We start from the raw sequence: 24,236 nt of genomic DNA, 5'->3' as shown, positions 1-24,236 counted from the left end.
TTTTTTTTTTTTTTTTTTTAAAAATGTACTTGAAATCATACTCTGTAAGAGCCTTACCTGTAACACAAGAAAAGGGAGGGTGGTGTTGTGTCGTCCCCGAGTGAGGTCACTCCGACGCATAAACTAGACACTCTTTAGATTAAAGTGAGATTGCATGTCCCACGAATTGACAAATAACCAGTACTTATTATGCTAGTAAAACTATGGGACGAAATGACAAATAACCAGTAATTATGCTAGTAAAACAATGGAATGAAATGATAATACTGTAGTATATAGCAACCGCGTCAGAAGTAGATCTAAGCCGTGAAGTGATTGATTGTCATATCAGTCATGTCAAATGTCAATCAGCACATTTTGATAGCAAGTCCAAACTCCTATTCACCGAGGTGAATTTGGACACTGCTCGAACAGACGGAGGTGTCCACAAACAATCCTCAAGTCGTTTCATTTCTCTCTTAGGATAAAAGAATCTTATAAAATAAAAAAAAATCCAAAATATCTTTTCTCCTCTTTCCGTTTGTTTACGGACTATGGAGTAGCGGTGAGTGAGACTTGCGACAGGTCTAGTACTAGTAAAAGTTTTTTTTTTTTTCTCTTAAAAAAAAAGGGGGCCTTTTACTGGTTTCTCTTCTTTTTCCTTTTTTGGACCGACTGTTGCACGGAATCTTGATTTAGATTCGAGCGAGACTCAGAGCCAATACAAAAGGGAAGTGGGAAAACGGAGAATATTAGCTGTACAGGCAAATAATAATAATATATTAACTTAAAAGGGCAGGCTTAATAATAGGAACTAAGGATGTTAGTGCTGGCCCAATCACCGGGTCCATTACGGTCCTCCCATTTCTGTAACTTTACGTTTTAGGAAAGATTGAAAGGCACGAGTGGTCGGACTCATCATCTTTTTCTGAACAAAATACAGGAGGTTGCTTGGCAGTAGCGATTTCACGGACCCGTCAAAACCAATTCATTGTGCCGCTACTCTTCTTCATATCTAATGGGCCACTGCCACCCAACCATCATGCACTTTATGGGGTTGTCCACCCCTCTACGCAACCTATTGAGGAAGGCAGAACTCAGAAGAGTGTGTGCATTTTGTGTTTCAGTCTATTGGGCTGTCGAGCCCGTTCATGGTACATCCACAAGCCCCCGGCATGATCCATCAATCTTGGGCTCTGTTTTCTGAGCCCAATCCGGGTCCTGTACGAATTTCTGTGATGAGTTTAGTAAAACAAACGGTGACAATCGGCTAGCAAATCTAAGCAAGGCCTGTTGGTCAGAGTGTTAAGGAGTTTGGTTCCAATATTGTAGTATCTGGAAGGATAAGTGCGGGTCTGATCCGGCTCGACTCCATATTAGTTGGGGTCCAAAGTCATTATCGGGGTATGACCAAATTTTTAAAATAAAAGAAAAGGAGAAAAAAAGGGAATAGAACTTGGTCGCTGTTAGTATACGCATATGCAATGAGAAAGCGGAAAATCTTACATATATAAAACGTCCAAAGCCTTATGAATAGTGCAGGATGAGCCGGTTATGCCGTGATTTGTGTGAGCTTGAGGGGCATTTTGGTCCTTTGCTGATGGGTGGCAGTGGCTCTGCTGGTATTTTGCTTTTGTCCGCTGGCTCTCTTGCATTGTAACCTTGCTCTGTCCGCGTGGCTCTTCATTTTGGTAGTCAGCAATTACTATTAAGTTAGTGGGCGGTTGGGCGGTCAGCAAATGTCTTGAAAAGCTTTCTAGAGTCTTCATTCTTTCTAGAGTCGTTGGTCGTTGCTGTCCGAAGCGGTTTGTGGGTCTGCATGGCTCTTATTCTCTTTTGCTCGTTCTCGGTCACCAATTTGCTCTCATTATTTTCTTGCTTGTGTTCTCAGCTGTTCAGCAAATATAACTTGAGAAAGTTTCTTTTGGTTTTGAAGTGCTTTACTATTCAGCAAACTTAGACCGTGAGCTCAATCTCTTTTTGGCTCTAATTTTTCTTCTTAGTTTTCTTTCGCAGCTTCGGAAATAACTTGAGAAAGTTTCTTTTGGTTTTAAAGTACTTCACTGTTTGATTGGCTTCGCTGGAAATTCATTTTTGTTGCTGTGGTTCTTTTGTATGGTTCATTTTAGACGTTTGTTTGGTTTCCGCTTGAGCTGTGTATAATATGCTTTGAGAATGGGTCGAAATAGAGTATATGGAAGTTTAGAAGAGGCTCGTGCTGAGAAAAATCGAAGGAGCCGCGAGCAACGTGCTGCTGCTCGGCGTGGGACAAAGAATGATGCGCCATTAGGAGTGTGTACATTAGCTGTCATGGCTTTTAATATACATGACCCAAATGCTGTGAATCAGCCAAATATGGGCGTCGTTGAATCTTCATTAGGTTCGGGCTCAGTATTGCCATTTGCAGAGAACAATGCAGAGCACCTTCAAGCTGTATGTCTGTGCTTATTTTGAGCATTTCTCATGCAATATAAATTGTTGTTTAAATCTTTTGGAATAAATGTTAAATTATTTATGTTAACAGTGGTTTCGCCTAAGCATGTACTTTGGTAAGACAAACGAGTTTGACTTAGTTAAGCATACTAAACTCACAGTCTTTAACTATGCTTTGGGTGTTTTAAAGGAAAATCAAGGAGATGTATCTAGGTCTGCTGGTAATGGTGCTAGCGAGGTTCCAACAACTAATTCAGATGCGGGTGAATCATCTTTGCATAGGCGACGTCGGCGTACAAGACGCTCTGTGACTAATCCATTGACCACAATAATTACAGAGCCTGCAGTATTGCTCAATAATGTAGAGCAATTTCCAACCGTATGTTTGTGCTTATTTTGAGCATCTTTCATGCAATAAGATTGTTGTTTAGACCCCTTGCAATAAATGTTAGACTACTTATATTACCGGCTAGACTAACCAGTGGGTGAGATATTAGTTTTTGTCTATTATAAGTCAGATTGACTGACTTATTAGGCACACTGAATTCATGGTCCTTAAGTACGCTTTGGCTGGTTTGCAGGAAAATAAACAAAATGTCTGTGCGTCTATTGCTGATGGTGCTAATGAGATTCCATCAACTAATTTAGATGCTGGTGAACCACCATTGCGTAGGCAGCGTCGGTCTAGAAAACGAGCTATGACTGATCCATTAACTACAATAGCTACAGAACCTGCTGTATTGCCTGATGTTCCAAGTTGTCCATATTGTCATGCAAAACGATTTCATCAGGAACCACCTGGTTTTTGCTGTGCCTCCGGTAGTAAATTAATTACTCCTCTCACACTCCAATTTTCCAGACTAATACCCATTATAGTAAATTAAGAAATCCCAGCTACCTGACGCACAGCGTCAGGGCAAAAAACTAGTAATAATTATAATCTACACTATATATCTACTTCTACTTTGTATATAAGAAGGAAGGGAAGTTTAGTTCTTTGCCTCCCTTGTTGCCACTTGACTTCCTAATAATTTGACAAGTTACATAATTTTAATATTTTTCTTGCACTTGATTTTTCTTGCCTCTTGCATATCGTTTTTTTTTTTTTTTGCTCTTTTTTCATGCCAAACCGAGCAAGTCTGGCTCCTTTATTCTCCTTCTGAGCCCAATGAAATTTTTTAACCTTAATTATTTGATTAAGTGAGTGTATTGTCTAATTCATCACCATTAGATTAGTTTTAATATACTAATACTACATTACAACCCTTGGATCAATTTTCATTCTGTTCTAATTGTCTACATATTATATAAGAAGACATGGGAATTTAATGTAGCACTCCCATTTCTTGACACATGACATAACTCTCCTTCGAAAAATCTGTGATTTTTCTCCCATTTTTTATTTTTCTACTTCTATCTTGATGGATCAAGACAAAAGATATACCATGCAGGATAAGACAAAAGATTTCAATTTTCTTGCCTCCTACATATCCTTTTTTTTTTTGTGCTTTTTCTTCATGCCAAACCGAGCAAGTCTGGCTCCTTTATTCTCCTTCTAAGCCCAATGAAATTTTTTAACCTTAATTATTTGATTAAGAGAGTGTACTGTCTAATTCATCACCATTAGATTAGTTTTAATATACTAATACTACATTACAACCCTTGGATCAATTTTCATTCTGTTCTAATTGTCTACATATTATATAAGAAGACATGGGAATTTAATGTAGCACTCCCATTTCTTGACACATGACATAACTCTCCTTCGAGAAATCTGTGATTTTTCTCCCATTTTTTATTTTTCTACTTCTATCTTGATGGATCAAGACAAAAGATATACCATACAGGATAAGACGAAAGATTTCAATTGCAAGTCATTTTGCATAACTACAAGAACTTCTACTATTTTTTATATATTGTCTAATTTATGACTTTAGGATCAAGCTTTATAGATTAATGAAAAACTTTTAATCCTTGGATATTGATTAATTATGTTTGATTAGTAGCTAACTAACTATTACATTTAAACAGCTCCTTTATGTAATCAATTAAAGTCTTTTTTTCTATTTCTTTATAAATCGTTTCTAAAAGTTGCACAGAAAAATCAGATTTCTTCCTTCCCAATTGTATTCAAATGTACACCTGTTTCATTGCTTGCCTTCATTAACTTCAAGATTAGTGATGGATTTAATAGATGCTATGTTTATTGTCTCCTTGATTTAGAAGAGCTAACTTCATAGATGGAATTTCTTCTGATGCTTAATTTTTCTCATGTTTTTGTCTATTATGTACCAAAAAGTTTACTGTTATATGTTCAATTAAGTTATGAGGGAGCCAAGGCCGTGCCTTGCATAGCCGAGATACCTCTAGTATATATATATATATATATATATATATATAAAGGAAGACGTGGGGTTTGAAGTAAACAATTTTTGTGACTTTTTATATTTTTAACTTTACCCTTATGAAATTTACTTATTACTATCTAAACATGAATTCCTAAGATATAACTATTTTTTAATCAGAACTATATAAACACATTTTGACAAATTAACTACTTCTAGACATTGTAGCTATCAAAATAACCATCATTTGATGCAAAAAAAAATATTAAAATAATAGAATTTGCTTAAGTGATGAAAATTTTATTCAAAAAAAAATATTTTTGAATTGCCCACACATCGTGTGTATGCCTTTAGGGCTAATCTATATAATATATGAAGGGAAAGCAGATTTTTGGCGCAAACACATAATTTTCTCACTTTTCTTTTTTTGTTCTTTCTAAATTATCCTTGATAGATATCAACTAACATATTTCTTTTTATCACTTCCCTCATAATTCCAATAAAAGTACCTTTCTTAATATATATAATTTCATTTAAGAATGAGCATATGAGTAATATGTATATTTTATTATTTTGATTTTAACTTATTTAATAAATTTATTTTTATCAGTAACTAGCAAATATATAGTTATGGGCTGCTATTGAATAATTATCTATTTTCACATATTGTTTGGTGAATGTTCTACAAATACACTAAAAAAAAATTTCTACAAAGGTTCTTTTATATACTGTAATTATGCATACACATCGAATAATTCTTTCTTTTTTTTTTTGACAAAAAAAAAGAAAGAAAGAAAGAAGTTAGGAAGTAGGAGGGAACGTGTCAAGGTAGGAGGAGTTGCATGCGGCCGGGCTTTGTCGGAGGACAACGCGTGTCTACAACCGAAAAAATTTTGGAAATCAAAGCACCTCACAGTCACAGCCAGAGGCCGGTGGCAGTCGGCGCTTTCATCTCATCTCATTTCTGTTGGCGTATACGACTGCTCCCTTCATATATCATATTCAGAGACTCGCCAGAGGTTGGGTTTTCATCTCACCTTGTGAGGCCCTGTTTCGTCCATCTAATTTGCTACCGAGTCTTACTTGATTCTAAGCAGAATAGACTGCCCATCTGGGCTACTTTTAGTAGTAACTGATAGTATTTGATACCGCCGAGGAGACCTGAAAGAGAAGAATGGCTCAGGTCACATTCACCACACATGGAGAGAGGATGCAATCCTTTAAGCTTTTGAGCGGCCACGCCATACCTGCCGTGGGTTTAGGAACCTGGAAATCTACCTCCCCCCAAGCTCAGCACCCTGTTTACTCCGCCATTGTTGAGGTACGATTACAATTGCAATTTATCTATTCCTGAAAATTACTCAGTACCGTAATTATATGTTTGTTGGTGGGTGCAGGCTGGTTATAGGCACGTGGACACTGCAGCAGAGTACGGAGTTCAAGAGGAGGTAGTACTGTGTCATTTGAAAAAAAGAGATAGAAGAGCCTTTTATATATCTGAAATTCCTAAGTCATTCAATCTTTTTTGAATTCTTGGATTGGAAGCATGGTTCAAGGTCGCGGTCACGGCCTGGATCGTTCCACATCGGTCTCGGCATATCGGTCGCGGTTTCAAAGAGACGCGAATTTTTGAAATATTTAATATTCTAAAAATGGTAAAAAAATGATAAACAAAAATAATTAAAAAAATTAGTAAAAATAATAAAAATTCGAGTTGACTTGGAGTGATTCGGCCGTTTCAACCCTTCACGGTAACGTCTCGGCGAGTCACTTGTTTCGGTATCATTTCGTCGCGGTCCTTGTTTCGGTATCATTTCGTTGCGATCTCGTCTCGGTCCTTGTTTCGGTATCATTTCATCGCGATCTCGTCTCGGCCTAGTCCGAGACAGCACCGTCTCGACCGAGTCGTCTCGGTCTCGGCCGAGTCTTCGAACCATTATTGTAACCAACTTGCCTAAAGAAGGAAGAAATTAAAATATCATAGTCGTATTTAGAGGGCACTGCTGACCTGTGCTTGCCATCACTAGTTATTTCAATTGAACTTCCATGGAACATCTTTATCGTTCTCATGCATTATCCAAAATATAACAGCTGGAAACTGGAAAGCCGTGTTCAGTAATTGCAGATGTCTAGTTGGTTAGCTGTCTGATTTTCTGTCTTCGTTTAGGTTGGGCTGGCAATCAACAGAGCTATACATGCAGGAGTTGACAGGAAATCTTTGTTTGTGACTTCTAAGTTATGGTAAAATTAGGATTAATTTTTCACCTTCGTACTCCTTGGTGAGTAGTACCTGCCGGTGCAAGCCGAACTAAAGCCGCTGTATTGGCATCTCTTGTAGGTGCGCTGATTTGTCCCCCGAAAGAGTCCGTCCTGCACTGGAGAAGTCACTCCGCGAGTTGCGTCTTGACTACCTTGATCTTTACCTGGTAAGTTTGGGGTAGTATAGCTCAGCTCTTGGGTTTATAACTTTATATTAAAAACAGTAAATGAATTTCCAATCTAACACTCCTCCATATTATTTCACTACAGATCCATTGGCCATTTCATCTGAAAGAGGGTGCAAGTAAGCCTCCTAAACAGGGGGATGTCATGAAATTTAGCATGGAAGGGGTTTGGAGGGAAATGGAGAAGCTTGTGAAGGATAATCTTGTGAGAGACATTGGAGTTTGTAATTTCACGCTCAAAAAGCTCAGCAAGCTACTAGGTCTTGCTCAAATCATGCCGTCTGTATGTCAGGTAACCAGGTTTTATCATAAGAATAGCCCTCTTTTAGTGTCTGCATGTAAGTGTCCCCGTGTGTGTGTGTATCTATTGTTATGCTTAGGTAATTGATCCTATTTTTTTATGAAGTTCAGATGGAGATGCACCCTGGATGGAGGAATGATAAAATGCTAGAGGCTTGCAAGAAGAACGGCATCCATGTCACTGTAAGGACTAAAAAATCTGTTCCTTTTCTGAATTTTTCTTCAGGGTTTGACTTATGATGATCACACCTTGTTGGGGTTCTTTTTAGGCAATGAATGGGAAGAGGAAAAACACAAAATTTGGCTTAGAGTTGCAAAAATTCGGAAGTAGTTGAGAGCTTTTAGTTAGCACTTGTAACGGACATTCTTCAGGTCCATTTGGATTTTTAGAGTTAGTTAAGACCACTAATCGTCTCAAGCTGCGAATATTGCATAAATTTCAGGCATACTCACCCCTGGGTTCACAAGACCACGGCCGAGATCTTATCCATGATCCTATAGTGGAGAAGGCGGCACGGAAGCTAAATAAGAGTCCCGGGCAGGTGCTCGTGAGGTGGGCAATCCAGAGAGGGACTAGTACCATCCCCAAATCAACCCACCTTGACAGGATTAAAGAGAACATAAGGGTATTTGAATGGGAAATCCCTGAGGAGGACTTCCAAGCTCTTTGCCGTGTTCCAGATCAGGTATGATCGTCCCTTCTCTGCAGAAAAATGACGCCAGTATTACTGGGGCGGGTCCTGATTACAAATGTGCAATTTGGAGTTTTAGCAGCAATACCTTTGTACTTGGAAAGTTTCAGCACAAAAATCGGCTACCAAGACAAATTAAAGCTAAAGTTTGAAGGGTAAATGTGTTGCATGGAAGTGTCTGTCATAAATGGTTTAGTGATTGCCCATCATCTTTGTTGAAATTAAATGAAATGATAGGAAAACTTTACGTGGATCTGCCTTTATGATTGCAGAAGCGAGTTTTGGATGGCGAAAATCTGTTCGTGAACAAGACTGATGGACCATATAAGAGCGTGGCAGACGTCTGGGACCATGAAGACTAGATACTACTAGTCATTCATTCGTTTTTCCTGCGATGTTAAGTTTGAGAGGGTTTGATAACTTAAAATGAGCTGTATGGAAATGCTGGTGGCAGATTTCAATTTTAGTCGAGTCAGGGACAAATTCTGTGATTTTGTTCGCTTTTTTTTTTGGGTTTTTTTTTTTTGTTTTTTTTTGGGTTGGGGGGTGTTTTTTAGAGAGAGAGGGGGCGGGGGGGGGGGGGGTGTGTGTTTTCTTCAGGCGCTTGTGTTTCTGTTCTTCTGGTACTGGATTGGACCTCCTTTGGGAGTCCACCGATGATTAGTCTCTGCAAATTAAAAAGCAAGATCATGGAACTCCGAAACCTTTCAGGAGCAATATCGTCCACCCCTTTTTTTAACAAAATTTATGGGTATGTCCAAGTCTCATTAGATTCAAAGCCTTTCTGGTAACTCACATAATGCGTTCCCATTCTGATCTCCGATTCATTTTTCTTTGTTTCAGGATTATTTCCTCGTGGCATTTGAAATATAACATTATACTAATATATATTGAAAATCTCGGTATGTTAGAAGAAATTACGCAACCAAATATGAAACATTAACATTAAAAAAGCATGATAGATGCTAACATTGCTTCGACTAGAAAGGCTGGCAGCATATAAGTATCACAAAAGGTCCGACAGTCCCAAAAGTAAGCGAGAGTAGAATGGATGGAGGCTGAAACTGACAACGATAAGGATACAGTAATGCGTATGACAATGGAATGAATTGTTATTATTCAGGGCCATGCAATGCAATGGTCCTCTAATTGGTCCTTGTTCCTTCCACCTCTCTATCCTTATCCATATCCATATCATCTACTAGCAAGCACCTCATCGATTTCTAGCCTGTATCGTATGTTATGTTATGATGATTTCAATTGTTAACTCTTTTTTTTCCCCCTCCCTCCCTTGGGCTCTCCTACAGAATGTTTTGAGATCAGCAGAATGTTGTGGCGTCTGAATGCTCATTATTGAACTTTTTCTAGGTTCCCTGTTGGATGTCTTCGATTTCTAATGAGGGTTTCCCGACTAGATGAGCTCCCTGAAGAATCCGCCAATTGCTCGCCTTTAGCTCCCTGAACATCGTGGGTTGGCTTTTCTTTAACTTGACAGTTCAAAACGGTATCCAGGCCATCGTCACTTCGCGAGCTTGATACATAATTATGGGATACAGGACCGAGCTCTGTATAGTTTAAGCTGAGTTCAGTCACTTCTGACAGGGACTTGGTCAGCAATGGTCGCTGGCGTTTTAGGAACAGGCATACGACTGCGCAGTCATCCATCTTGGCGCATGGATATTTATATCTCCATGCTCGAATGGCACGATCTACCAGAAGTTTGGCTGCCGTGGATCGCTTCCTTGCAGATGCAACTATTCTTACCACCTCGTTGTTTGATAAAACATCCCATATCTGGAAAAAAAAAAAGAAGATGCAACAAGAAGTTTAGTAAACTGGGTTGAGATCTTAATTATAAAGCCTATTTCTATTCGAGACCTTACCCCGTCAGTTGCTAAGACCACAAATTCATCTCTCTCTGTGAGCTTTCTGTAAAATACTTCAGGGGTTGAAATGAGGCCGAAATCTTTTAAGCAGAAGTCTCCAAATGCTCTTGCCATGGCAAGACCTGGGCAATCTTCATCAGGCATCCATATCCTGTACACATTCGGTTCTCCTTCCATCGCCATAACTCTGCCTTGGCAACTTCTAATCCGTTCAGCTTCACCTGGATTACAAGAGATGATCAGAACTAGTAATACTAAGAAAGAAGCCGTAAAAAAATGCAACATTAGATTCCCAATTGTTCTGCTTTTTTTGGAAGGAGAGACGGACTTGGTAGGTTTGGTTTCAAATCAACCGTCAGTTGCTCGGCAACGAGCAGATCCTGGTCATCTCTGGTACACATAACAGCTCGAGAATCTCCCAAGTTGGCAATAATCAGGTGCTCTCTCTGAAAGAGTTGACTAGCAGAAAAGCATAAGCAACACGCACCAAGGAGACTTCTATTATAACTACTACTTTCTAAAATTCATTCATGGCAATGTATAATTGCACCTGTTTAATCACTGTCACTGCAGTTGTACCACTGCAGTAGCTCTCAATACCGGCGTCACCTTCAAGTTCTTCATCCATTTCCTTGAAGGACTTCAATATGCGAGCTTTCCATGAAGAATAGAATTGATTCTCAGACTTGTCACAATCATGACTGCTACCATCACCAAAATTGCCAGCATTTTCATCACCACCACTGCTTGCAGCACTGATATTAAAACCCTTAGATGCTGATGATGATGACGATGAAAGTTTGGAGGGCAAGAGATCACGCACATAACGTGCCACAACGTGGCCGGATGGACCATGTCCGTCAAAGACACCACAAAAGATCATGTCCCTCTCTCCTGTGAAGCTCTGCAGATAACAAGACATTTAACATTCTAGAGCACATGAGAGCTTCAACGCAAATAACTCGATGGACGGGCATCATCGTACTTTTCAAAGATCATGCATGGTATAAATACACAGCTTGAGCTACCCCTATTGAGTTGGATACTCGATCGAGAGATGGGATTAAGAAATAGTCGAGGTGGAAAAACGACGAGAAGAAATATGCAATTGAACAGGAAAGATGAGAATCATAATTGCCCGGTGGGAGACGGGAATTTGGAGCATTCCCGTTCAATGAAATAGACATCCATTCTGAAATCAACATCCAAAGAGGAAGAAAAGAGAAAAGAAAAGAAAGGGGATCAAACCTCCCATACTGTCATGGCATCTTGGTTGGTTCCCTTTTTGCCTTGTTGAATAAACGTAGAAATGTACTTGGACGATCCTTGAAGCCTCACACGAGCGCCATGATCGCCTCTTCTTACATAAAGGTCCTCGTCTTCGATCGTTTTCTCTACAACCTCGTCCGCAGCATAGAAACCGTCAAACCTTTCAACTCGTTGGCACGAACAACATGCACCCATGTCCGCCTTCCTCTGGAGATGGCCTTGAAGTTAAGACCCAACCAAATGCATTTCTCCAGTCAAAAGCCCACAAAAACAAATTAAACAACCAAGAAAACAAATTAAAAAGTCATGATATGATATGCTACCTGTGAATTCGATCGATGGTATGGGTGCATGAAGAGGCAAAGGGACGCTAACTTTCAATACTCGGGCAGATGGAAGTTGATATAATACGGGCTTTCATATTGTGATGTGTTTTGGGACAAAGACGAACAACAAAAAGGGCCAATCACAGATTTTGCCCTTTCATGAACCCCTTTCTTGTTTGTTGAGTTGTAATCAACATAACAACAAACATGTACTACTATTTTGGAAGAATATATTTTTCAATTATCGAGAGGCTCTGCTTTAGATCAACAATAAGGTCAGAAAGAAGAGTTCTTTTGCTGACAATGCGGACATGTGACGTGAGACACAGTCATGCCCAAATTCGCATATATACCCTCGATCTTACTGCGTCTCTTATCGCGGGAAGCCTCCCATTCTCTCTCTTCCCCCTGCCCCTCTTTTCTCCTATTTTTCTGAGTTCTTATCGCTAATATCCGTTCTACTATATATTCTTGCCTAGCCTTTCTTCCACCATTCTTGTCCATGCGTCTAAAATTCAACTACTTCGATCAAACATTAACGAGAATCATGAATAATACTAGTATAATCTTTTTAACCCAAAAAAAAAAAAAATAATCACAGTAATGATTTTTAGTGTTTCATTAGCAACTTGATGAAAACACCATGGACTAGAATTTTTAACAATTTTCAATGCCAAAATCGTGTTAATTATAATTCGAACTCTGAACCTAATAGCTCCACCCCCAATTGTGAGATTTAAGATTCGAATTCTAAATTTGGCAACGAAAATAACTCTAAGGGAAATGAGTTTGGTGCTATATATTTTTAGAGGAATGCGTAAGCAATTAGTCAATAGACAGGAAAATGGGCTGTAAAAAGGGAAAATGAAGTAAAAACCAGAAAAGTTTTTTTTTTTTCTGAAATATGGATAGCAAATTATTTCAAATAATGTTTCACCTACATCATAAACACATTTCTCAACCCACTTTTTTATATTCCCAATCATCCTTTTATTTCACATACATCACATTACAAAAAGTGTAACACTAATTATTTCAAACTAGTATTTTGACCCGTGCTATGCACGGGATTATATTGCAAATCAAAATAATATTGTATATATTTATATATTGTGGTACAGAATAATATATATATATATACTAAAAATTTTAAAGAAGTGTATGCTTAACATGTTGAAAAAATTTTAATTTAGAATGATTTACATGATAGAGGAATTGTTAACATATTTAAGGAGAGAGTTAGGTTGGATGGTAACGTGAGAAGAGTTTTCTTGAAAAAATCAATTTATCAGTACCCGACAAAATATATTATGTTATACTCATATATCAAAACTTATAACATAAAAAATAAGTTATAACCAATTTATTTTCTTCCATTTTTAGAAAAAAAAATGTTTCTCCTGTCTTGTATCGCTAAAATTGTTGACTACATTTAGATTAACATTTTTCATAAACTTTAACGTATATTTTTAAAAAAATCTATGTAATATATGTTTTTAGAGTTCTCAAAATTATTAAAAATTACCATCATTTCCTTCTTCTCTTATCTGCCAGTTAGTCATGAGATGCCTCCTACGACTTTTGTATATTCTATATGGTACCACTCTCTCTATTATTTTTTTTGTCATCTCTGTCATATCCCTACAATCCATTTTCTTCTTCTCTCCTTTCTCCGCTCATCCTTGTAACCCACATTTCTTCTTCAACTTTTCTCGTCACTTTTCAACTCCTCACCATTTTCTTCCCTCCCTCCTCCCCCCATACCCAACCTCTAAATTCATACTCCTGCGACCGAATATATTTAACTGTACCTATCATAATGAAAATATAAAATTGAAAATTGATTACAATGGTTGCAATTATTAGTATCTAAAAATGGAAATGAAAAATTGATAATATCTAGAATATCCTCAAGCACTACAATCAATATATATATATTTAACATAGCAAATACATATTTACACATGAAGACAACAATAAGAATACATAAAATAATTAATGATACCAAAAGTTATCCTTAATGTCTGGGTTTTGCACTCTTATTCAAATCTAATCAGGGTCAGATATATACAAATTAGGGTCGAATGTTCTATATTTTTTCCTTAAACTATAATGTTACTTTTTTAAAAATTTTTGGTAGAATTGGCGTTGTTATTATCATTATTTTTATCAAAAATGAATATTTCAAAAAAAATGTCCACGTTAAAAGGCTAGTACTATTTTGTTTTTTATTTAGTGATTTCATAATTTAAATTTCATAAATGGTACCATTCTTGATTTTTTAAATTAATGACATTATTTCCTTGTTGTTTTCTATTTAATTTTGCTCTTTTACTTAGGATTACTAAGTTAAAAGATAAAATATTATCATTTACTTTTTTACTTTTACTATGTTTGGGAATATTTTTTCTTTATTTACTCTCCCACTAATAAACTTCAAACCAAATTCCTATATAAGTGGACCCACTTTTTACTTATTTAAATTAGAAAGGCATGGAAGCCACTTCTTACTTAGGAAAATATTATTTGCACTCTATTTTTTATTATTTGCAATTCCACCATTTGTTTTATCATATAGTCTAATTAATGAAAACTATATGATCAAAATGATTATTGAAGTGTGAATAACAAAAAATGGAGTGTAAATAATCTTACTTATTTAAATTAATAAGAAAGCATAAAAGGATGTTATATTTGTTATCTTCTGTTATGGTCTTATAAAAGTTTTAATTGGAGTAGAATCATAAATAACATAAGGCAATCGGAAACGTGATAGGTCGAAGTTCAAATAGGATAACATGCACGTTAACCAACAGTTTGAAATGAAATGATTTTAAAAAGTAACCAACAATTTCAAATGTAAATAGTAGATGTGGAAGTTAAGAGAAATATATTTTATAAATTAAATTAAATGTGAAATGCTAGAAAAACAGAATTGGTAGTGGGAAGATGCGTATAGATAATACTCTATCCAAACAAACTCATTATTGAATAATGCAATAAAAGGTTAAAAGGGCAACATTGACTCTGAAGTTTCCATTGACATTTTTGAGAAAAGAGTGTTGTCAAGTATTAAAAACTTTAATTGAAACGCCAACATCATTAACCACAATATTAACAACCCAATCCTAAAAAAAAAAAAAAAAAAATAGAGAGAGAAAAAAACCCCATACAGAAAAAAGGTCCACTAAGATTTTATAAATTTGGATGGTACCGAAACTAACTACTACTAAGTATCTCACGTACAAGGTCTTTACCATTTTATCTGGACGACTTATTTGCCGGAAAAGGCATCTCACCTCAAATAAAAAATATTCTAAAATGCATGAATCAGGAGGTTCTAAAATCCGCAGGAGAAATGCTCCGTGTAAATCAGCAACCTTTCAAAGTCACCAAAAGCAGCAACATGAGGCGACTGGGTCATCAACGCGGATGAAGCAGATGAGCACTCGTCATTTACTCGGGTAGACTATACAGCACCAATCGTGAATGACGGAAATCTAGTCGAATCAAAACAAATGATGAATCAGGGGGTCCATAATCTCTTCTTTAAGCAGAGTAATCATGGGGATTAGGCCATGGCAACTTCTTAAGGATGCTTCATGACAATTCACTAATATCATGCCACACCCAGCGGCGCAGCCACATGTTGTTGAGGGTGTGTAATTGCCCCCTTCAACTTTGGAAAAATTGTTTTTTAGACTTGGAAAGTTTAGAAATTCTTAGAATTGCTCCTCGTTTAGAGGTCTCTTTTCTGAGTGCATTGCCCCTCAAAATCTACAAAATTCTCTTTTTTTCTAGTGCATTAATCACTACCCTTCACAAAAATATTAAAAATATGAATATTAATCCAAGCATAAACTCTGTCGATGTTTCTAAACACAAATTGGTAAAGTGATTTTTATTGTTAAATTTGAGTATGATTTAAACTTAAAAACATATTTTACATAAGAAAAAAAATGTATATTTTACATAAACCTTCATTATTACTGCATACTATATGCTGTCGGAGATTAACCTCTTTTCACCTTAGGATCTTAACATTGCCACTAGCCACGGCAGTCCTTTTTTTAACTTAAGCACTACAGTATAAAAAGGAAAAATTGTTCAAAATGTCCCTTACAAATCATTAAATAAATTTTTTCATCCTTCATTTTTTAAATATTAACTTTACATTACTTATAAATTATGTCGATAAAATTTGGTCCCAATATAGACTTTCGATCACTTTTTACCCTGCAATTCATCACGTAATCCATTTATAGTCATTTTTTCTTAAAGGCAAAAAAAATTAGATCCCACTTATAGTTAAACAAATGACCAAATTCATATTCAATTTTGCCCCTAAAAAAATAGTACTGATCTAAACTAAATTTTTTTCCTAGTAAAATAAGATTGAACGCAATGTATATCTATTTTTGCCACTAAAAATGTGAAATTTAATATTTTTGTACATAAAAGTGACTATATTATATGGAGAACATGATGATTTCAAAATAAAAAGTTAGAATATTAGACATGTTCGGAAAGCAACTTTTCTAAAAAAAAAAATTGTACATTTTCTGTTAGCGCATTTTTCAATTATCTTTCTACCTCACGTATATCAAATTGTTATGGTACATTTTTTTTTACAGAAACTCCGGAAAATAGCAACCCAAACGGATATGGTTAGGACTAAATTTTGCAAACTTAAGTTTGTAAGGAATGCAAAGTTAAAAAGGAAACTGAAACGTGCAGAAAGAAAAAACGTTCATCATTATAAGGTCAATAATTCTAGTTCAGAACATCCATCCATCCTTTTAGCTTGGAAATGTAAAACTTACCACCAAAGGTTAAGACACCCTCGCAGAAACAACAGGACCTTTGAATACGTAATAACCAATTGGCGGGAAGCATAGGAGTTCAGGATCAAGAAGAATGAGGCAAAGCTGAGAAGCTGAGAGGTTCCCGAAAATTCTTCAATCACAAAGTTCAAGCATAAGGAACCGGAATTCTGTAGGAATTTCACAAGCAACAGTAAAATCTTGGAAAAAAGAGATGAACCAAAGCACCGCTGAAGCCAATCAAAGCATGATATATTTGCACTTCTTTTTTCAACTACCATAAATACAAGTGAAAATGAAATACACGGAAAACAAAAACTATAACAGAGCTTCTACAAATCTTCATTTGCAAAAAAAACAGACATAAACGGCACGTTTGGGTAGGTAACTGAGACTCAGTGAAAAAATAAAGTCACAAAGGATTACAAGGGCTTTTTAACCATCACCACCACTGATGGACAAGAACTCCACTCTCTCTAAGTGAAGTATAAAGCTCCAAACACTGACCATATGTCTTCTCATATTTGGAAGACCTTTCGCCAGGGCAACATTTCTGCCACCTGTTGTAATGGCATTCAAGAAAGACCTCATCAATTAAGCAAATAGCTCCAGTCTCGATCAATCTTGGTATCAAATTGAATTCGGTCCCTTCTACATCCATCTTCATCACTACAAAGTCCCTCTCCGACACGGTATCCTTCAACCATGCAGCAAAATCAAATCCCTGAATCTCATCCACGTTACCATCAGACACACCAGTTGACGACTGAACAGGTTGAATTCGACCCATCCCTCTCCCTTTCACTACGTCTTTATCAATGGGGTCTTCATTAATCTCGAAAAACAGCGTCTCATTCTTCACCCAAGCAGCAAAGGGCAACAACTTGACCCCCTTTCTGTACTTGTAGTCCTCGTGAAAATGCCTATCAGCCTCAATGGCGTAAATCTCAAAGGTTTTATTCTGCTTTGGATATTGCTTTTTAAACCAGCTGACGATACTCGAACCATAGCTCCTAGCGCCAACATCCACGTACACGTATCTGTGCTTAAAGCTAATATCGACCATTGACGGCAAGTACTTAATGTTCTGTATGTTCTTCTTCAATGTAATCCAAGGTTTCTTTGGTTCTTCTGCAATCAAAGGCTCTGCTTTCCGGATCAGTTGTTGCTTGTAATCCGGCACAAAGCATTTATTAGCTGAATTGCCACCGGGGTCCTGAACCCCAAGGCCAAGAATTTGTTCCCCGTTTTCACTTAAATACTTCCGCATAACAATTTCACGAACGAAGGGCAACTTGGAATCAAACCCATCAATGTCCCTAAACTTTACCAATTTACAGCAATTAAATAAATCAAGGAATGAATTGTGACTATAAGTATCTCTTGAACCTGTGTGAACCACGAAAAACCCCTGGGGCTTCAGTGTCCTGCAAATCTCCGCCGCAAAATCGGCAGGCTTCGGCGACTTTTCAATCATTCCGGCGCCGGAGAATATAAAATCAAACTTGTCATTCCCAAACGGTTGCTTGATCGCCTGACCGGAAATCACCAAGGGCTTGGAAGCCTTCTTGAAAATCCCAATCGAGTCGACAACGCCGATCTCTTTTAAAGCGAAAACATCGGCACCGGTGGGCGTCTCGACGCAGAGGGCCTTGGAATTAGGGGTCAGGAATCCCTCGGAAATGAGATCTTGAAACACGGAGGAGTAGAATTGGGCGGCCTTTTGGAAACCCCTGGTGGCCCAGAGATCGGGTAGCTTATGGGGTTTGGCAGGAGCCGATTTTGCAACGGAGATGACAGCGGAGGAGGACTTGGCGGCAAACTGGCCGGCGCCGGAGATGAAGCTGTTCAAATGATCGGGCAGAGAGAAGAAGCAAAAGTCGCCAAGGTCACATGACTCGCCTCGAATAGTGACGACGTAAGCAAAGCGGACGCCAAGTATAAAGACGCAGAACAAGAAGAGGCGCAGTAGAATATTTCTCAAGAAGCTGGGCTTAGCTGTGCTGGGCTCCATGGTATAATCAAACTGTATGTATGGCCTCTGATAAAAAATTTAAAAAAAAAAAAAAAAAGAATCCCTAAATCTGTCTATCTAAAGTAACTGATGTGTATGTATGAGAGTTGCGTGTGTGAGTGAGAAAAATAGATTTGATCTGTGAGCGGATGTAAGGAAGAAGGGAGTTGAATTTATCGGGAACAGAAGCGGGCGGAGGTGTGGTTGGCACCAATAAGAGGAGACGAGCGGCCGATGATAGTGTTAGAGAGAAGAAAATTGAGGAAGAAAGGAGGAGCGAAATAGGAAAATCTCATGACTCCGTGTGATGATGGGTTGTTGCGGTCGAAACTAGCTCTCATGTCATGGGGTTGTTTCTAGTCTGGTCACTGCTATGCTACTCGTGCAGCTGCAATTGGTGCCGATATTTGTAACCGGATTTCTTGATTGATGCCCTGCTGCTTACTTGTTACTACTCCTTACCATTGGAAAAACCTCATAATTGATACGAACCAACACAGACAGCTGCCCTGGGTGTGTTAAGAGAGAGGATATGACGGGGGAGGGAGGGAGGAGAAGACGAGTAGAATAAAGAGAATGTTGGGGGCGGAGAAAGTGGATGGGGATTGGTTTACGGGGAAGGGTGGGATGGATTGGAAATAGAAGTGTGAGAGTTGGGATGGGGGTGACCGGGGGAGGGAGGGAGGGAGGGAGGAGAAGACGAGTAGAATAAAGAGAATGTTGGGGGCGGAGAAAGTGGATGGGGATTGGTTTACGAGGAAGGGTGGGATGGATTGGAAATAGAAGTGTGAGAGTTGGGATGGGGGTGACCGGGGGAGTCGGTTCACGATGGACTCCCACGCGGTTAGAGAATATATATCTATATCTATATATATTGCAGAAGTGATTTTTAGCAGAGACCCTCTCAATAACTTCCAAACTTCTCGTTCTTTTTTCTAAATTTTTGTATTTATTTTAATATATAAAAAGTATTGGGTTATAATCAACCCTATCACCAATCAAATTTAAAATTTAAAACATTCTCATTATCTACTTCATAAACCGTTTATAGTTTGTTATTTATACTTTAAATCATTTTTACTCCTTAATTAAAGACAAATGCTCATTCCTATGCTATTTTAATACAATATTATATTTTTATAATTAAGAAATATTTGTCACCACACTAACCCTATAACCACCCCAATAAATGAGTTTTGCAAATTACAATCACGTTTCAAAAAAATCACAAATGTACAACTAAATGTAAAGTTGAGTAGGTAAAGTGCAGTTAAATATAAAATTAAGGGGCTTACTATATTTAACCCTAAAACAAATTTCAAGAACGGAACAAGTAGTGGGTTATTAATTTTTGTATTTATTTTAATACATAAAAAGTAGTGAGTTATAACCAACCCTATCACCAGTTAAATTTAAATTTGAAAACTTTCTCATAATCTATTTCATAAACCGTTTATAGTTTGTTTTTTATACTTTAAATTCTTTTTACTCTTTAATTAAAAACAAATGCTCATTCACATGCTATTTTAATACAATTTTAATTCAAAAGCATATAACATGATCAAGAAACAACAGAACCAATTAGGACTAGATTTTGACTCAAAAAAAAAATTAGGCTTATATGCCACTGGCACGTTGCCGTAACTTGCAACACCAATTAGGAGTATTTAGTGCTTTTTTTTTTCCAAGGAGTTAGGACACTGTAAAGCTTATTTAGGTAAATTTTGACTCATCGGTGATTTGAGTATCAAGTTATTGAATATATTACAAATTCTATAATATCAGTCTGCTACAAAAAATAATATTTTACTAGCATGTGGTATTTGCATACGAAATTTCAGAGGTAAATCAAATGTTTTTACTTATACTCTATATAATTTGAATAGTTTTTTAGCGAATATAACCATACTATGAAGGACCATCACTTTGTACAATTGAAACTAGCAAATTGTATATCAATCACAATTTAGATTTTACTCGATACATGCGCAATTGGTGAGTTCCATCAGTAATACTACATCAAACTTTTAATATCGTTTCATACTCTTATCAACATGTATTTCAAAAAATTATAGGTTTGAAAATGATATATGTGCTCGAAAGTTAGTTATGTGGTTGAGGTCAAGCAATTTTACAACATCACAAGCATTATCAATAGCAAATTCAAAAAAAATATGGATATCCGAATATACAATCATGCATACGGTAAACTTACTCTATTTAATTTAACTAGTATAAATACCCGTGCTACGCACAGTAAATTACATTTTTGAAAAAAATTACAATCTATAGAGGAATCTAAAAATAGTAAAATGTTATAATCACGGGCACATGAAAGTATATTTAAAAAAACGAAACTTTGTAACAATAATTCAATATATGATAAAAACATCTCCATTATTTATAAACTATCACTTTGATGAAGATTGGATCCTGAAAAAAAATAGAAATCTATATCATAAATTGAGCGACATAAGGGTCCAATTAAATATAATTGAATGTTTAATTTGATAAATAAATGAAATATTTATAAACATTTTGCCTTCGATTTGATAATCTTCTACGAAGGCGTGAACATTCTTCACACCAATCAACTCTGAGTATGAACGCCAGTATTAGGGGTTTAATTAATTCTGTTGATTTTTGTGGAGTTTCAACTATAAATGAGAATGCACGATTTTTGCATGAATTAATGTGTTGGTCGAATAATGCACCTCCATTTTCCTGACAATTAAAAGCATACATAATTCAAAATTATCTTTTGTTTTAGACAGTTTTAAATAATATTGTATAAAAATATATACATATAAATAATGTATACCTTTATTTTTAAATCTCTAAGATAAAAAGCATCACAACAATACATGAATCGTGCATGCCTGTCTTGAAGAGTGAGGTATAGGTTACCATTGAAATCTCTAACTTCTATGTTAACATTGTATCTGTTAAGAAGAAATTGTGATGTATGATGTAAAAAATTATATTAAAATTCAAAATATATGAAAATAATTACCTGACAATAGTGTCGACTACGTCATTACAATGGATACACACCATTTTTGCAAAATGAGATTGACATGGTTGTCCACAATTTTTGCATAACTCATGGAACATATTGTCTATGTTGATACTTTGAATGTAAGCAAGTATCCGAAAATATTTAATTTAAAACAATCCAAAGAATGTATAGATTACAATTATTAATTCGAAACTACATGTAGATACTTGTTCATTACTTAATTAATTGAGAGGAATTGTACCGTAGGTATAACTGCATATTCGGATATCCATATTCTCTTAGCATTTGATATCAATAATGCTTGGGACATTATAAAATTGCATGACCGCAACCACGTCACTAATTTCTGTGCACATTTATCATTCTCAAACCTGCAAATTTTTCAAATATATATTCGCAAGAATATGAAATATTATTAATAATTTAATATTTTGGTATTTGTAAAACTTACCAACTGTGTAGGTATTGAGCAAAATCCAAGTAGTAATTGACATATAATTTGCTTGCTCGAATAGTATAAAGTGACGGTCCTGCACAATGTGCTATATTTATTGATAAACTATAAAATAAAATAAAATAAATTGAAAATAAATTGAATTACCTTTATGGGAATCAGTAGTGGCACAGTAATACTAATAAGCAAGCTACGCCAGGCCGGCAAGCAAAGGAAAATACTAAAGTTATTTGTCCGAATATTGTGTCAATTAGGATAGATAGAAAAAGGTGTTCGCAATTACATCCAGATTAGACTTTGTAGTAGGTATGATATTTTTCTGAGGTTTGTTTGGGAAGACAAACAGAATCATGTTAACTTGATAGAGGAAGGACAGAACAAAGATAGAAAAGGGAACCGAAACATTATTAGTTTCTTTTGATTAATAATCATCAGATATTAGGTTAAACTTCTCAATCTTGTCATGGAATTGGATTGGAAGAGGTTTAATTGTAGTGGGAAGATGTGTGAGGAGAGTTAGTTGGAATTAACTTCTTGTTTGAGGGAACGTGGGAGTGTTTAGTTGGAGTTAACTTCTTGTTTGAGGAAAATGTGGGGGTGTAATGTGCCCATGATGTTTTTTACGAAATAAATTAAATGTAAAATGCTATAAAAATAGAGTTGAGAGTGGAAAGGATTATGAAGGCTTGTTGCTAAAAATCCCTTCTCAAATTTATATAGATATAGATTATTGCACAAATTTTTTAAATTTATAATCATAACATACACTTTCTTTCATTCTTACTAGATTAAATATTTTCGAATACTTATTTACATTCAGAGCATTAACATAGAAAACATGTTCTATGAGCTATGCAAAAATTGTGGATAACTATATGAAGGTCATTTTTCAAAAACAGTGTGTATGCATTGTAATGACGTAGTCGACACTGTTGTTAGGTAATTAATTTTATATACCTTTAATTTCAACAAATTTTTCTGTATTGTATATAACATTTTATTTATCAAACAGGTACAATATTAACATACAAATCAAAGATTCCAGTGGTAACATGTATCTTAATCTACATGACAGACATGCACGATTTGTATTTTGTTGTGGTGTTTCTTATTTTGAGAATTACAAAGGAATGAAGAATTTCTTAATATATGTTTATTTTTTATAATGCTATTTATAAACTATGTAAAAACAATACACTAATTTTGAATTTTACACGTACTTAATTCTCAGGACAATGGTGATAGGTTGTTCAACAAACGAATCAATTCATGCAAAGATCGTACATTTTCATTTGTAGTATGCATTCCACAAAAATTAACAAAATTAATTAAATCACCAAATTTGAATTTCGTACTAAAAGTTGATTTGTGTGAAAAGTGTTCGCACTTTCATGCAAGATTATCATATCGAATACATAATATTTGTAAGTATTTCATTTTAACAACATTTAATTACATTCATTTTTATTCATATATCATTCATTTTCTAATATAAATTTCTATTATTTTTTTCAGGATATATCTTCCGAAAAAAGGTAATTTTTTAATAATATACACATTCTATCATATTTCAAACTATTGTTAGACAGATATTATATACACATTATATCATATTTCAAACTTTTATTTTCATTTTTTCAATAATATCAGCACCGTGCGTAAGACGGGTATTCACACTAGTTACAAAGTAATCATAAAAAGATCCAAACTGCAAAGCCTTCTTCTTAATTATGTGTTTGGAAAGTATTATTTGAAATAACAACTGTAGCATTTTTTGCATGTGATATATATAAAATGAAAAAGTGATTAAATAACTACTGTAATATTTTTTGCATGTGATATATGTAAAATGAAAAAGTGATTAAATAACTACTATAGTATTTTTTGCATGTGATATATGTAAAATGAAAAAGTGATTAATTATATAAAAAAAGAGTTAAAAAATATATTTATGATGTAAATGATTGATAGCAATTTATTTTGAATAATATTTTATTTGCATCATAAACAAATTTTCTAACCCATCTTTTTATATCACATACATTTCATCATAAAAAAGCATTACAATAATTATTTTAAATAATATTTCAAATAATATTCTATCCAAACACACACACACTCAAGTACTATAAATTACCGCTACTGCAAAGAATCATCACCAAACTTAACAAAAATCTATCTCACGGCATATAATAAAGCATATACAAATCTTTGGTCGATCACAAATTTGAAAAGAAAATAGAAAAACGAAA

At 35.6% G+C, this 24,236-nt stretch overlaps 4 protein-coding genes across 7 annotated transcripts; 2 read left to right on the top strand and 2 right to left on the bottom strand.

Moving 5' to 3' along the window:
- Nucleotides 1-1,662: 1,662 nt before the first annotated feature.
- LOC140009245 (uncharacterized) lies at nucleotides 1,663-5,961 on the top strand. Of its 2 annotated transcripts, none has more exons than XM_072054190.1 (3): nucleotides 1,663-2,412; nucleotides 2,603-2,791; nucleotides 2,994-3,479. In XM_072054190.1, exons 1-3 carry the CDS (start codon nucleotides 2,155-2,157, stop codon nucleotides 3,294-3,296), a joined length of 750 nt encoding a protein of 249 aa, XP_071910291.1. In that variant the 5' UTR covers nucleotides 1,663-2,154; the 3' UTR covers nucleotides 3,297-3,479. The 2 variants fall into 2 exon arrangements, with proteins under 2 accessions (XP_071910291.1, XP_071910292.1); XM_072054191.1 differs by lacking the exon at nucleotides 2,994-3,479 and adding an exon at nucleotides 5,544-5,961 and having other exon boundaries at nucleotides 1,676-2,412.
- LOC113695690 (aldose reductase-like) lies at nucleotides 5,932-8,910 on the top strand. Of its 3 annotated transcripts, XM_072054189.1 has the most exons (9): nucleotides 5,932-6,078; nucleotides 6,155-6,205; nucleotides 6,925-6,998; nucleotides 7,096-7,183; nucleotides 7,287-7,493; nucleotides 7,613-7,684; nucleotides 7,945-8,187; nucleotides 8,276-8,348; nucleotides 8,466-8,910. In XM_072054189.1, the coding sequence occupies exons 1-8, from the start codon at nucleotides 5,932-5,934 to the stop codon at nucleotides 8,330-8,332; spliced, it is 939 nt and encodes a 312-aa protein (XP_071910290.1). In that variant the 3' UTR covers nucleotides 8,333-8,348; nucleotides 8,466-8,910. The 3 variants fall into 3 exon arrangements, with proteins under 3 accessions (XP_071910290.1, XP_027070625.2, XP_071910289.1); XM_027214824.2 differs by lacking the exon at nucleotides 8,276-8,348; XM_072054188.1 differs by having other exon boundaries at nucleotides 8,276-8,910.
- Nucleotides 8,769-12,002, bottom strand: LOC113695596 (probable protein phosphatase 2C 65). The gene is made up of 6 exons (XM_027214722.2): nucleotides 11,672-12,002; nucleotides 11,328-11,566; nucleotides 10,630-10,983; nucleotides 10,408-10,525; nucleotides 10,077-10,300; nucleotides 8,769-9,987 (listed from the first exon to the last, which is right to left on the bottom strand). The coding sequence occupies exons 2-6, from the start codon at nucleotides 11,541-11,543 to the stop codon at nucleotides 9,544-9,546; spliced, it is 1,356 nt and encodes a 451-aa protein (XP_027070523.1). The 5' UTR covers nucleotides 11,544-11,566; nucleotides 11,672-12,002; the 3' UTR covers nucleotides 8,769-9,543.
- A 4,726-nt stretch (nucleotides 12,003-16,728) lies between these two features.
- On the bottom strand, nucleotides 16,729-19,187 carry LOC113697200 (uncharacterized). The gene has a single exon (XM_072054187.1). The coding sequence runs from the start codon at nucleotides 18,509-18,511 to the stop codon at nucleotides 16,940-16,942; it is 1,572 nt and encodes a 523-aa protein (XP_071910288.1). The 5' UTR covers nucleotides 18,512-19,187; the 3' UTR covers nucleotides 16,729-16,939.
- Nucleotides 19,188-24,236: the final 5,049 nt, after the last annotated feature.

The sequence above is a fragment of the Coffea arabica genome, chromosome 6e (genome assembly GCF_036785885.1).
Source record: "Coffea arabica cultivar ET-39 chromosome 6e, Coffea Arabica ET-39 HiFi, whole genome shotgun sequence".
Classification (NCBI taxonomy): domain Eukaryota; kingdom Viridiplantae; phylum Streptophyta; class Magnoliopsida; order Gentianales; family Rubiaceae; genus Coffea; species Coffea arabica.
Note: the sequence above shows the minus strand (reverse complement) of the source record. Positions and strands in the feature narration are given on the sequence as shown.

Coding starts and splice junctions, on each gene's coding strand:
- LOC140009245 (XM_072054190.1), top strand. CDS start 2,155: ATGGGTCGAAATAGAGTATATGGAAGTTTAGAAGAGGCTCGTGCTGAG. Junction 2,413..2,602: donor ATGCAGAGCACCTTCAAGCT/GTATGTCTGTGC, acceptor GGTGTTTTAAAG/GAAAATCAAGGAGATGTATC. Junction 2,792..2,993: donor ATGTAGAGCAATTTCCAACC/GTATGTTTGTGC, acceptor GCTGGTTTGCAG/GAAAATAAACAAAATGTCTG.
- LOC113695690 (XM_027214824.2), top strand. CDS start 5,932: ATGGCTCAGGTCACATTCACCACACATGGAGAGAGGATGCAATCCTTT. Junction 6,999..7,095: donor TTTGTGACTTCTAAGTTATG/GTAAAATTAGGA, acceptor CATCTCTTGTAG/GTGCGCTGATTTGTCCCCCG. Junction 7,685..7,944: donor AGAACGGCATCCATGTCACT/GTAAGGACTAAA, acceptor CATAAATTTCAG/GCATACTCACCCCTGGGTTC.
- LOC113695596 (XM_027214722.2), bottom strand. CDS start 11,543: ATGGGTGCATGTTGTTCGTGCCAACGAGTTGAAAGGTTTGACGGTTTC. Junction 10,526..10,629: donor CAGTGACAGTGATTAAACAG/GTGCAATTATAC, acceptor CAACTCTTTCAG/AGAGAGCACCTGATTATTGC. Junction 10,301..10,407: donor TTTGAAACCAAACCTACCAA/GTCCGTCTCTCC, acceptor CTTGTAATCCAG/GTGAAGCTGAACGGATTAGA.
- LOC113697200 (XM_072054187.1), bottom strand. CDS start 18,511: ATGGAGCCCAGCACAGCTAAGCCCAGCTTCTTGAGAAATATTCTACTG.